The 13652-nt window shown below is 36.5% G+C and overlaps 1 protein-coding gene across 2 annotated transcripts in view; it reads right to left on the bottom strand.

Moving 5' to 3' along the window:
* Positions 1-1397: 1397 nt before the first annotated feature.
* The window catches only part of SMAD4 (SMAD family member 4), a 30933-nt gene continuing 18678 nt past the window's right edge, over positions 1398-13652 (bottom strand). For both annotated transcript variants that reach the window (XM_084628211.1, XM_084628210.1), the window contains exons 5-12: positions 11777-11989; positions 10362-10481; positions 10110-10223; positions 8463-8513; positions 7243-7426; positions 5824-5992; positions 4415-4553; positions 1398-2762 (exon numbers count right to left, since the gene is read on the bottom strand). In XM_084628211.1, the coding sequence (XP_084484337.1) occupies positions 2551-2762; positions 4415-4553; positions 5824-5992; positions 7243-7426; positions 8463-8513; positions 10110-10223; positions 10362-10481; positions 11777-11989 (1202 nt within the window). In that variant the 3' untranslated portion in view covers positions 1398-2550. The remainder of the gene's footprint in view (positions 2763-4414; positions 4554-5823; positions 5993-7242; positions 7427-8462; positions 8514-10109; positions 10224-10361; positions 10482-11776; positions 11990-13652) is intronic.

Genomic DNA, 13652 nt, shown 5'->3' with positions numbered 1-13652 from the left:
CTCTCGTCCATCCCCCTGCAAGCTCAAGATTGTTCTTATTTGTTTTCAGTGTCTCCAGGAGGAGGCATCCACACACAGTTTCACCATCTCACAGACCTGGCAGGGAAGTTTTCCTGATTATAAACCTGGAATTTGTATTTTTGGTTAATCCCTTAGTCATCTGAATGTATTGCTCTAATCTGAATACTCTCGTTTGCCTAATCTGAGCACAGTATTCCAGATGCTATTTACAAGAAATGAAGGGAGAGATCATTGCTCCTGTTTGTGATCCCTCTGTATATACAGCCTAATCTGTTGATTCCTTTCAGGCCACAATAAAGTATTTGATTTGGTTTATTTTAAATCAGGTAGCAGGAATCTTGCATTACACTATCAAGCTGGCAGAAAGTTTGGGGACTCAGGTATATGCAAAGTTCTGGAGGATTTCTTCCATGTAGCTGTGCAAAGATCAACAATTATAAACTGAAATGACGAGTGCCTTTAGGAGATGCATAATTCTTCATAGGAAAGTGACATGGAATCCAGTTCATGCAAACTGCCCCACGACAATTAACTTGTCAAAAGTTTGTACATTTTCCAAGTGGTTAGGAACCAAGAATCCAGGATTAAGAGCAGCCAGATGGGTAAGAGCAGAGTCAGGCTTCACTAGTTCCACCAACAGAAAAAAAACCTTCTCCCAGAGACCTTTTTTAGTTTGTTTTTTGGATGAGTCAGGATCTTTGACCAAATGGTTAGAAGCATCCTACCACCTAAGAAAAGCACCCCAGCTGTCACTAATTTGGGCAAGTCATTTGACTTCTATGTACTCATCTGTAAAATGGGAATGACAACTGCTGACCACTTTTGTAAAGCACTTTGAGATCTATGGATGAAAAGGGCTCTATCTAAATGCTATCATTGTCCTCTGCAGATTCTTGATTTGATGCAAGGAACATGGCAAAAAAAACAAACAAAAAAACCCTTGAATAATCTGTTTCAAGACTGTTTCTTATTGTGTTACCTGCTGAAACTGTTCTATTAGATTGGCTCAACACAACAATGCAGGCAGATTGAATTAACAGTGTTTGAATGCAACACTGGATTTTCACTCAGTAGTTCTGGACCATTTCTTCAAGTTCCAATTCCCCACACAAATGCTGTTAGAAAACCCCATAGCCACACCCAGTTGCGAAGAAACAACAACTCTTCTGTACTTGTTGAGATGTAGCAAAAGAAAGAAAAGCTAGAATAGCCCTGATAAAAAATCAAAATTTAGGTTGGAAGTTACATAAATCAATGCTATTGGCTGCTGATGATCTTTCAAGGGAAAGTGACCAACCACTCTAGATTAGTGGACTCGAAGTGTAGAAGAAAATATTTAATCTAAGCAAACAAAATATAATTGTATAAACTGGGGTTTTCAGAATTTTATTTATACTATTAACTAGAGAGAAAGCATACATATTGTAGCTGTCATACAGTCAATACATTTGCAAGTTTTTCTACTTTAAATTCTCTATACAAAGTCATTGCCAATTGATGAGGTCATTGATGGCATCGGGCTTAAAATAACCAAGAGGTATAAAAACAAGTTTGTCATCTTGCCCCGAGTGGAAATGGTGAACAGATACAAAAACTGGATCCTAAATACTGATGTCATAATATACATGATTTAATGGTATATGCAAGTTATCACTTTTCAAATTAAGTATAAACATTCAAACTACCCATTTTAGTGTGACTTTTTTTCCTTTGTATTTAGGTCACAGAAGTCAGCAGTAGTTATGAAAATATGTTCCTACCATTAGATATTCATTATGTCATTTAATTGGCAATTTTACAGGTCGGATATTTCATGTTCTATTTAAACTGAGTGCCAGCACTGAAAGTATCCACTCCTGTTAGTGTTTTAAAAATTGTGTGCCTATATAAATAAAAATCTAAGACATCTTTTTAAAATACAGTAAAGGAAAAGAAACATTTCTTTTTCCAGGCTACTTTTAATTATTACCAACAACATACTCCTAATTTTTGGCAGTTTGTACCCTTCAATCTGGAAAACCACAGCAAGATCCTCATCAAGATAAAGAAATCTCTGTTGCTAGTGATTTGTTCCCTAAAAGAATTAAATGCAAGATTTCAGTAACTTTAAAGTTCTTTTAAGGTAAATGTTTATGGTGATTAGAAAGAATTTTCAGATATAAATATATATATATATATATTCTGCATACAAAAGGGTCTCATGGGGCTCGTCAGCAAGTTGCCATAATAGAGCAGATCAAAGTTACCAGTGCTGTGTTCAATCCCTTTGAAAATATCCATATAGGCTTTACTTTAAGCCCTGAGCCACCTGTTGTGACAGTAAAGTTCTGAAAATGTAACTTGAAATCCAATTTCTGCATGTTCAGTTTCTTTCTGAAAAGAGCAAGAAGGCAAACACATTTTTAAAACCTGGTTTTAAAAGATTAAGCAGAACAAAAGTAAAATATATCTTCAGGTTATAAACAGAATTGTATTTTACAATCCACCATCCTGACAATATAACGGCCCACAGCAGTGCGCAGAGGGATCTCAGTCCAGAGGTTGAGGGTCTGCAATAGGCATGGTATGAAGTACTTCATCTAGAAGCTGGAGGGCCCGGTGTAAATGAATTTCAATCCAACAGGGTGTTTCTTTGATGCTCTGTCTTGGGTAATCAGGTCCCCAACCTTTCACAAAACTCATCCTGAGTATGCATAAGCGGCGAAGATCATCTACGCCGATTCCAGCAGCAGCCGACAAACCTAAATAAGAGGTTTTGAGTAAGTGTTCATGTGCATTTAGTTGCCTCAGACATGCTGTTTTACGCAACACCTAGCCAATTCTACATAGTAACCTGTTTGCTCAGCTGTTCCTTCATGTCCAGTTCTCCCTCTCCACAAACCAATCAACATTTCTAGATCTGTGCTACAGATACATGTACCTGTAGCCTGTGTAAGCTACCAGATACAACCAATTAGCCTGAAACCAGTTATGTGATGCAAGCCAGTCTTAAAAGCCCATTTTAGAAAGTTAAGTACACTAAAGATACTTATGTCTGGAATTAAGTTAACAGTACACTGTCAGCCTTAGGAGAAAGTATTGACAATTCAATATATAGCTGTGCCATCTTGATTCACAAAAGACACAAATCCAAATTAAACAAAAGCAAGCAAAAAAGGACTTCCAAATTTGTGTATGTAATTTATCCAGATGCACCTTCTATGTACAAGCACATGTATGGAGCCAATCTCAGTTTTTTCACTTCAACATGATAACCTAACAGGACTGTACAAATGGTGTTGGGAAAGCTCCAGCATCTACTGCAGTTTATTTGCTGCTAACGTGATTTCTTTAAAATATTTGTAGAGCGGGGTCTAAAGCCATAATTGTCATTTCAAATGTGCTATTAATGAGAACTGTTTGTATTTCCATTTTAAACCTCTATTTCAGTGAATTTAGCTTCGCAATAAACATTTCCCAACAGTGTAAGGTTGGTACAGACAATAGATTGCCTTCTCAAGGAAGATTTTTTCTGTTTAAAATGTTTAATGTTTAAAAGCAGACAAAAATGTACTCCATATTTAAATAAAAAAACCTTACCCAAATTATTCTGTTTCTTTTTTATATTGTTTTGTTCATGTTTAATGAAACAAAAGAAAAGATGAATATGGCAAGTGATCATTAAATAGGACTGGTGCTTTCTGTTAATAAAACAAGTTAAATGTTGTGGCCAAAATAATTTTCAATGTTCTCTGAAATGGCTTGAAATATCTACTTGCCAACAGCAATACGGAAGCTAGAGAAGATTGATTTGCTTAAGTGTCCAGCATTTTCAAAAGTCTGGCTACTTATTTAGGTGCCTAAATATGGACTTAGGAGCCTAAACTTAGGCACCAATTTAAAAAAACAAACAAACTTTCCTCTTAGCAAAATTCAGGGCAAGCTCAGTGACAGATCCCAGCACCTTCCTCCAGAACAGGCTTCTTACATGGCTGTTTCCCCTAGACCTCAGTGATGGGCCCCAGTCTCTCCCCCTCTCCCCCCACATTTCTTTGGCAGCTGACTAGTACATTTAGTTCTCTCTGGGAAATTTTTCTCACACTGTTTTAGGAGGGGGAGATACAACTTCATTTAGAGGAAAAGAGTTATACTGTTTGACCTTTGTGCCTCGGAAGCAGCGTACTTTGTCACACTGCTTTTATACAAATTCTGCAGCCCCGTTCACACCCGGAATTTCCACAGACTTCACAATGGGAGCTTCATGTGCAGAGAAGCTACAGAAATGGGTGCTTTATTTACTTGATAAAAATAAGAGTAAGTCTGAAGTTTGAATAAGCAGAGATATAATATGGTCCCCATTCTCTGTAGGGTGTTTTTCCTTAAAAAGAGCAAAGAAATTACTTAATGTACTTACTGATAGCTGGGGCTATTCCACCTACTGATCCTGGTCCAGGGATGTTTCCAGCTACTGCTGCAGCCTGGGCAGCAGCTGCAGCTTGGGCAGTAGCAGCCTGCTGCTGCATCTGACGATGACACTGGCGTAAATCAAACACCTTTAAAAAAATATAAGTCCTGCATTACATCGATTTATCTTAACCACTGAGGGAAAGAGTTCATAAGAGCCAGTGCTATCATTGCTGTTATGTATGAGATAAATTAAAAATCGTAACACCACAGAGTTACGGGCAAGCTTTTACCGACTGAATTTTTATTTCTAGAACATATAGGGGTCAAAAAAAATCTATCCATTGTTTTTACAGACTCTTCCAAGATTTGAGCACTAGTAGCTTTAAAAAAAGCCCAACACATTGAGGCCCTGACTGAATCTGAGTGGGCTAAAGAGGCTACTTGTGTAGATCAAATTGCAGGATCAGGGCCTAAGATTGTCATAAACCGACAAAATCCAGGAGAAGGTCATAGCTTAATACTTAATTTAAAAAAGCAAGGCATATAAATGAAAAATTAGAAATGTGTCCTCCTAAACTTTGAGAGTCCCCATCTGCTTTTGTCACAGCCTTGTTGAAATATGGAAATTTACTTACACAGAATACGGACACATGGTAGGCCTCAAATTAGAACAGCTAGGTTTCAGTTTGTGGGCACACTGCTTTTTTATGATCAGACAGGTTATTGAAATACACAAGAATTCTGCTCTCAGAGACTGAGGGTTTCTGCAGTGAATGAAAGAAATCCAGAGCTCTGGGTATGTTGCCCAGCAAAGTAGTTTGGTTTTAAATCTCGTTTTACCCTGAGATGTACGTAAAGTGAATGTTCATTTTAATGTAGGTTACATTTGAAATCTTGCAGAAAAATATACGATTTTGTATAAAGTTTGACTTTTGGTGGATTCATTGGTTCAATATTTCCATTTCCATGCTTTTAAAAAAAAATTAGCTATTTTTTCAAGATTTTAATATTACATTTCAAAATATCTTTTTTTCCAGAATGAGAAAAATAATTGGACCATATTATAAGCTTAAGTAACCAACTTTTTGAATTAACTCATTTGAACAAAAACTGCTAAAATGCAATATCACTGCTAAGATAGCTTGTGACAGAATTATGAAATGGCTGATTGCTTCCATAACATCTAAATAAACACTGCCAATTTAAAAAGCCAGTCATCAACAATAAAACGAACAAAACTTCATTGGGCACTAGTTAGAGACTAAAACAGTTTTTTTTTTTTAAGTGGGAAAAAATAATTTAGGTTATTTGGTTTACATTTCTTTCAACACTTCATAAAACAATTTCTTTGCCATCTACAAAGAACAAATTCATTTGTTATTTCCTACAACTGTCATCCAGGATATTCAAACCAACCTTTATATATGCACTTGGGTAAATCTTGTGAACTGCATCTCCTGGTGCACGCCCTGCTTCTCTATCCAAGTAGTAACTCTGAACGAAGACTGCGTGGTCACTGAGGCACCTAACCCACACGTCGCCTTCACCTTTACATTCCAACTGCACCCCTTTACCTATGTGCAACCTTAAAAAGGGAAAAAGGTCCAATGTACTTATGTTCACAAACTACACACTAGAACCTCCTTAAATGAGCCATACACAAATCCTAAGAGTTCTCAGCAGTCCACTACACCATAATCTAAATTTTAGGCTGTAAAATAATTTACCTAGAAGGTGAATAATTAACTATTTTTCAAAGAATTGGGATTGCTGAAGTCTTAGCAGCAGCAGCAGTCCACTGCAAGCTATGCAACAAAGCATGAAGGTATATCACATCCACTGTATAATGAGCACACTGCATTGTACATGTAACATTAACTTTATGGAAGTAGCAGCATGAATAGGCAATGTAGGTCAAGGAACATTTAAAGTAATTATATAGACATAGAATCTGCATTCCAAAACTGTATCTCAGCAAATACACTTGGGCCTCCTATTTCAGCAGAATAAGGATCCACACTGACAAGTGTCCTAAAGTGTTTGCAGCGTTGCTGTAGCCATACTGTATTAAAACATGAGAGAAACAAAATGAGTGAGGTAATAGCTTTTCCTGGCCCACCTTCTGTTGGTGAAAGATACCACCTTTCAAGCTACACAGAGCTCTACTAAAGTCAAGTGTACAGTCCTGCGTTAGAGAATAGCAGTGTATACATCTTTTGAAGCAATGCTTCAATACAGCAACATGACCTCTTGGTGATGTCACAATAATGCACCATATTTTAAGCTAACTAACTATAAACACTTGAAATTATTTTAGTCCTGTTGTACTCCTGTTTGTTTCATGGGGAAAGGACTTTATCACTAGCAAAAGAGTTCCTGAAGGCCTTTTTCTGCTCCTTCACCAAAACTTAAGTGTGAGGTGAGACTGAAAAACAAGTATCTTTTTTCCATTTGCCTATGATGCTCTAAAGAACCTGTGTGCTTCACTTAGTCTAATCTTTGCCCTTACCCTCAACAGATTAAGTCTTCTCTCCCCAAGCACAAGGACACAAATTGTTCTTAAAATTATGACAACTTTCAAACACAATTATATAAACCAACAAATGAAATATGCCACATCAAGGGGCACACTCCTGGGCCACTCATGCACTACTCAGATGGATGAACGTACCCAAAGTGTGAACCCAAAGGCCCAGGAAAACACAAGCTGTATCGTATCAATCAGAATGTACATAACGGAATTTATATCTTCAAAAGAAAGATATATACCAAAATCTTGAACAATAAATATAAAATACAACCAAAGTCTGGCATTCCAGAAGACATGCAAAATACCTTGCTCTTTCAATGGCTTCTGTTCTGTGTACATTAGAAAGCTGGCCCAGGCAAAAGCGGTCTCCTCCAGAGGGGTCCACATAGCCATCAACAGTAACAACTGGACAGCTTGAAGGGACTTTAAATGTCTCCCCAACTTGCACATCCATTTCAAAGTAAGCAATTGAACACCAGTACTCCGGAGCTAGAGAAGACAAAGAACAGGCTGAAATGTGCCAGTAAAAATCCTGCAAAACCCTGAGACACAAGTGTTTAGAACTTTTACCATTTGTACTTGCAATTTAATTTTCAAAAGTGTGTATGTATGTAAGAAGTCAGTAGTGAGCTTAAACGAACACAAAATTGCCTCCGCTTTCAAATTTTTATGTATCATTTACTAGTAAATGTTTTGCACATTAGAGATGGAACAGAAACACCTGGGCAGGAATGAGGTCATGGTAACTTAAGCTTGCAGCTGCATTTAAAAATTATTCGAACTGCACCTCAATGTCAATTAATTTGCATATTAATTATACTTTTTATATACAGATAGTACAGGTTGATTTTTAGGAAATTAAGACAGAATCACCGCAAATTACTAGGAGAAATACTGTTTTTATCATAATAGGACAGACACAAAAGCTTCCAGTTTTTACAAAAACCCTTAAGGAACAAGTATTTCAGACTTATGTTTATGAAACAATACTTAATTATGCAGAGTATGGATCATTATAAAAATATGAATTTTTATATAAACATTGAGGTCTTATCACCAGTTAAATTCAGCTTTCAATCACTGCCAGTTTTCCTTTCGGTGGTAGAGGCCAATGAATGAACGAAAAAATAAGTTACTGTTTAAATCATACAAAATGATATAACCTATGTGATGGACAAACTGTATTATTGTAACGTTACCATACTACCTTACATCTGCAAGTTGGCTAGTTTTTTAGGTTTCACACCAAAACTGTACTTGCTTAGATTCTATTAATTGCTTAAACAAATAAAAATCTGTTTTTTCTATTTAAAATCCATTCTTTGAAAGCGTGGGCCTTTAGTTTCTGGAAATACCAACAGTTATCATGCATCCATTTTGTTCCATCTCAGAATGTATTATTTCTTGTAACATATGCTTGGCATAGCTTTTGAAGTAGGTGATACATGGCTTTGGATCAGGCCCATACGGAATACATTTAATTTTCCATTATACTTTGAACAATTCTTCAGAAGCTTGCACTTACCAGGATGATTTGATATAGGAGGCTGGAATGCAAGTTCATTGTGAACTGGCCCTTTAAAAAAAAAAGCATGAAGTTTATTTTACATGAAGATACAGATTTATGAGTAATTTTGTTTTGGTAGAGTCCACAGTGTGCTAGGCACTTTCCAAACAGAGAAGAGGGTATGGTCCTAGCCCTGACAAGTTCATTCTAAAAACAGAGATCAGCAGAGAGGTTAGTCTTGGCAAAGCATAGTTAACTTAACAATTTGTTTTAATTTTCATTATAAATTAGCTATGCTCCTCATAGGCAGCACAGCAGAAGTACATCTTTAGAAGGGATTAAATGTGCCGTTTTACAGATGAGTTCGGGATATGCATCATGGACAAAGGCACAATGGCTTCTGGGAGAAGATGACAAAGTTGGCAGACGTCAATGGATGAGACTGCCCAAAGTGAGAGGAGCAGGAGGCCAAGGAGATAGCCCAGGAGTACCAACATCCATTTTTAGAAAAGTCAAAGTATTAAACTGGAAAGCCAAGTCAATATTGAAAACATTTATGAATAACAAGCACCAGAAATATTTTTGAACTCCAGTACTTCAGATAAACAAGATGGAGTATGGAGTGGGAACCAGGTAGAAGGGAGTAATATAAAACTTAATATCAGAGTCTAAAATATGTTTTGTTGATACAGGAAAACTGCCAAAGTAATTTATTGCAATAAGTGATTTTAACTCCCCCTCAGGAATAGAGTGCAGAGCATAACCACTGCAAATAGAATAATTTATAAGTACAATAATAGGAAATCCAGAATTATCCCAGTGTTTAGAGATTATTGAATTCCATAATAAAGGAGGACAGGCAAAATTAATTTTAATTTTTGTTCTTTTCTCACCACACTCCTTGCTCTTAGATAACCTATCTAATCTGCTATACCTTTAGGCTCTACTGATTTCAATCAAACCTACTAGATTACAACATGGTAAAACAAAAATCAATCTATTTTGCCTTGAGGCCAAGAGCTAACTAGTAATCTTTAAAGAAAATCCATTTACAGGTCTGTTTTGTAGTAAGTGCAAACGTACGTGCCAAATGTCCCCATGAATTGGGTTGTAGTGGGGCCAGTCAGCAATGATTTTTAACTTTTATAATATTTTTAAATTTTAGTGCACATAAATTACACTTTAAAAGAAATGCCTAAGTACTGTAAGTTATTAAGAAAATGAGACTTTACTCTAAATATGTTTCTAAAGGATCTGAAACAGGAACTTGAACCAAAAAAGGCCAAATATTATTTCAAAATCTACTTTTGGACCAACACTCAAGGTCAAAGGAAGCATTTACAGCCAAGTTATAAAGTTCTATAAACAGAAGCTAAAAAGGGAAATACAAACAGGTTTTTAACTGCAAAACTGGATGGTGCCATTATAACAACTAAAATTTTAATCTGCTCTCACCTGTTCTGATGCAGCGCAAAGTACAGCTCACCAACTCTCATGGAGCTTTCGTATTTAATTGTCAGAATACGTTACACAGTAATTATAGTTTTATAATTAATAGAATTTACGTGTGTGGGGGGAAAAGGTCACAAGAGAGATTAGATTCTGCCATTATGCTACAATGACAGCACAGAAAGTATAGCAATTTGAAAATCCACAAATGCTTACAGTAATGTCCAGGGTGGGGCATAGGTGGGTGATGCTGAAGATGCCCATTCTGATGGTGAGGTATAGTAGGTGTGTAGGCTGCCGTTCGACTTCCAGTCCAAGTCGTTGTACTATCTAAAAGAAGAAAAAAAGGACTGGACTACTTCGCATTTAAGGGAGCTTACCCATGTCATTTCTATTTCTTTATTTCTCCTGAATATTTATTAACCGGTTTTAGAAAACTAAAAAGAATGCATGTACGTGTATACTCACTGTGATGGTAAGTAGCTGGCTGAGCTGTAAACCCATTCTGCTGCGTTCCTGGCTGAGGCCCTGAAGCAATCTGTAAGAGTCCATCACTATGGCTACCTGTCAATATACTGGTTGGCTGACCTGGTAAAAGAACATATTTCCCATTCATAAATATTCCACAATTTTATTGTAAGAGGGAAACTGCACAATCCTACTGAGGAAAACACATCCCAATTATCAAGGTTATTACAATAAAGCTGCTAGAATTTAAGGATATATTTCTTGCAGGAAAGAACCTTAGAAAGCTGCAGGTAAGATACTTTGTGCATCAGCTAATTTTTCTTCTATTCCGACAGCGTATTGTGTGTCATATCTTATGACTGGGATTGCTCTGCACATTTTTATTTGCTAACAGGAAAATGGATCTTTGTTTTACTCAGATTTTGTTTTGGATATTTTCAATATAGGGAAAAAAGAGAAGCTAAAGGCTTCACTTGAAAGATACCGAAAAAGCAACATGCTTCACGCAGCCCCAGAAACACTTATTTTCAATAAGATTTCCACGGACTTAGAAGAGGGATCAAAGACTGAAAGGAAATGGAGACTAAATTATCTTCACACTCTTCGAGCAATATGATACTATGGCGATAGGAGCGATACAAAACCCAAAATACAAATGGTTTTTCTAGGCAAGGACTGAGGGATGTTACCAAGGTAGCATAGGGATCTTTGCATACTGCTACTTCCTGATCTGAGTACAGAATTATTTCATTTTCTAGGGCTATGTGATAACTGATTCAATTGAGCACTTCCACACAGCTAAATTCACATAAAACATTTAAGAAAAATTAGATATGGCATACCAACGTGTTCATGAGGATTTTAAGAGAGTCTGCAATTTTTACAGGCTTATTTTTCAAGTGGTTCAATTAGTTTTTTTCAAAAAAGTTAGAAGAGAAGGTGTCCTCAGCTTCAGAAAGTTTAAGAACTACTTCTTCATATATCCAGTTTTATTATCCCTCCTGCTGATTTAATGGAATACTGAAATTTTCCATTCCCACCCCAGTTGTTCAATACTAATGCTAGTACTCCTCAAGGAGTCAATAACTTAAACAACAACACAACAATGAACAGTGTTTGGAAGGGTTTCTCAAGAAATGTGTATCAGTTTTTTGTAGTTTAGAAAATTCAGTCAGTGTAATGGGGGGGGGGTAACAGAAAAAACTGATTCAAATTCTTGGCTCCAAGTAAAATCTCATTTTAACATCTGAGATCAACAGGCCACCTGTGACTGGAACAACAAAGTGAGGTATTAGTGTATTTACTTTGATAAAATAAAAGCAAGTTTCCTATGCAATGTCCACTTTAGAGAAGATCAAATAGTTGTGCCATTCAAGTATTCTGATTTTATATTCCAGATAATCTAAGTTTCTTACTTGTGGAAGCCACAGGAATGTTGGGAAAGTTGGTGGTGCTGGTAGTGCTAGACTCAGTAGGAGCTAACATAGCTGGGGTGCTGTAAGTCTCAGTAGAAGCCCTGTTACTTGGTGGATGCTGGATGGTCTGGACTGAATGGCCTTCAGCTGTAGATAAGGACTGTCCTTCGAAGTCATGAACATATTCATCTTTCACCAACATACTTGATGGAGCTATGAAGAAATAAAGGTTTAAATCCTTAAGCATGCATGTGCATTTTGCTAATTTATAGGCAAGTATGTGGAGCTGCTCCACTTCCAAACAATTACAACACTATTAAAGCTGCATTCTTGGAAAAGCAGTTTAGGCAACCATCTCTGACCTACACAGACCTTGTACAACATTGTGGGGCACGTTCTCTAGTTTACAAATAAATAAGCAATTCATCCAGTAGCTGAGAACTGTAAAAAGTAACTTTATAGCACACCAAAGAACGGTGAGCTCAACTTGCTGCCTCTGAAATAACAATTTCGTTCCCAAATTATGCATATTCTAACACCATGCTGGTTTGTGTTCATTAGAGTATGGCTGGAGGGGGTGAGAAGAGTGGAAATGCACTGTCAAGCACTTTAACTTACATTAATGCAATACTGAAGTTACAACTTTAAACAAGCAATTCAGAATATGCAAACTCCTCATAATAAACTTAATTCAGCAACACTGCACATAAGAAAAACCCTTTCTCTCCTCAAGCTACTTTTATGCAACACCCTTTGGAAGTGTGCAAGCACATGGCAAGGCACTACAGAACTCACTTCGTATTTAACAACTACTAATCCAAAATAGTATCTGTGGCTAGTGTGGGTGAGTTACAATTATATGAACACTAACTTTTGCATTCTGTATTTAATGTTTTAAACTAATTTTTTACATTGCATTAATTCCATGTTTGTTTTTGGTTTAAGAAATGTCAAAGGATATTAAAATATTTTCCTTTTGTTCTCTATCAGTTCCATAGCTGTAGTGAGATAGCAGCACAAAAATATAATTATGTAACCAATACATACCATGTATTTAGTTACTGTACTATAAACTTTGGTACAAACTTGATACTATGCACATAAATCATTTTCAGTTGCTTCTTCTCCTTCAGTAGAAAGCAAACTGGCTTGGAGTCTAGTCTATCAAAAGTTCAAATTTGTAAAGTTTAGCCAATCAATTTGATTTTTTTTTTTTTTTTTTTTAAAAGTTTATGTCCAAGACTTCCAGGCACATGAACCAACAAAAAATCCCACCACATCTGTCCTTTAAGAGGAAAGGAAAACCCTAGCTTCGGTGCATCAGTTGCATACACAATACAGTTACAGAAATAACTAAAACCCTATCATTTTGCTTCTCTGAGTATACCTGGAAGTAATTGTTTAATTGTTTCCAAGTTTTAAATACATTCCCCCCAGTTTACTAATTGATTATTCTCCAGCACACCTGCCACAAGTCTGAAGTTAGAGTTCAGATGTCTGAATTAGTTGTGCAGTCTTAGTTTTTAATACTATTTTACACAGGAAAAGTCTATTTTCCTCCTATCACCTAGCTCAGATGGTAAATATACTATACTGCCAGACTTATTCCGTTCAAACAAAAACAAAAAAATTTTTGGCTTGTAACTTTCCACGCTTGCTCTGATTCCAAATGAGAGTTTTGGGGAAGTTACAAATGAGTGAAACTAGAGCAACAACGAAAGGTGAGTTGAAAGCTTAGGCTATATCTTTTTTGATGCACACACCAGATTGCTTCACGTACCACTATTCTGAAAGGTCTCCTAACTAGAGGAAATAAGTGCATTTCTACCCTTGCTTTCCCTCCCTCTCTCAGCATGTGAGAACATTTGTGAATATG

The sequence above is a fragment of the Lepidochelys olivacea genome (genome assembly GCF_965140295.1).
Source record: "Lepidochelys olivacea isolate rLepOli2 genome assembly, chromosome: 5".
In the NCBI taxonomy this organism is placed as follows: Eukaryota; Metazoa; Chordata; order Testudines; family Cheloniidae; genus Lepidochelys; species Lepidochelys olivacea.
Note: the sequence above shows the minus strand (reverse complement) of the source record. Positions and strands in the feature narration are given on the sequence as shown.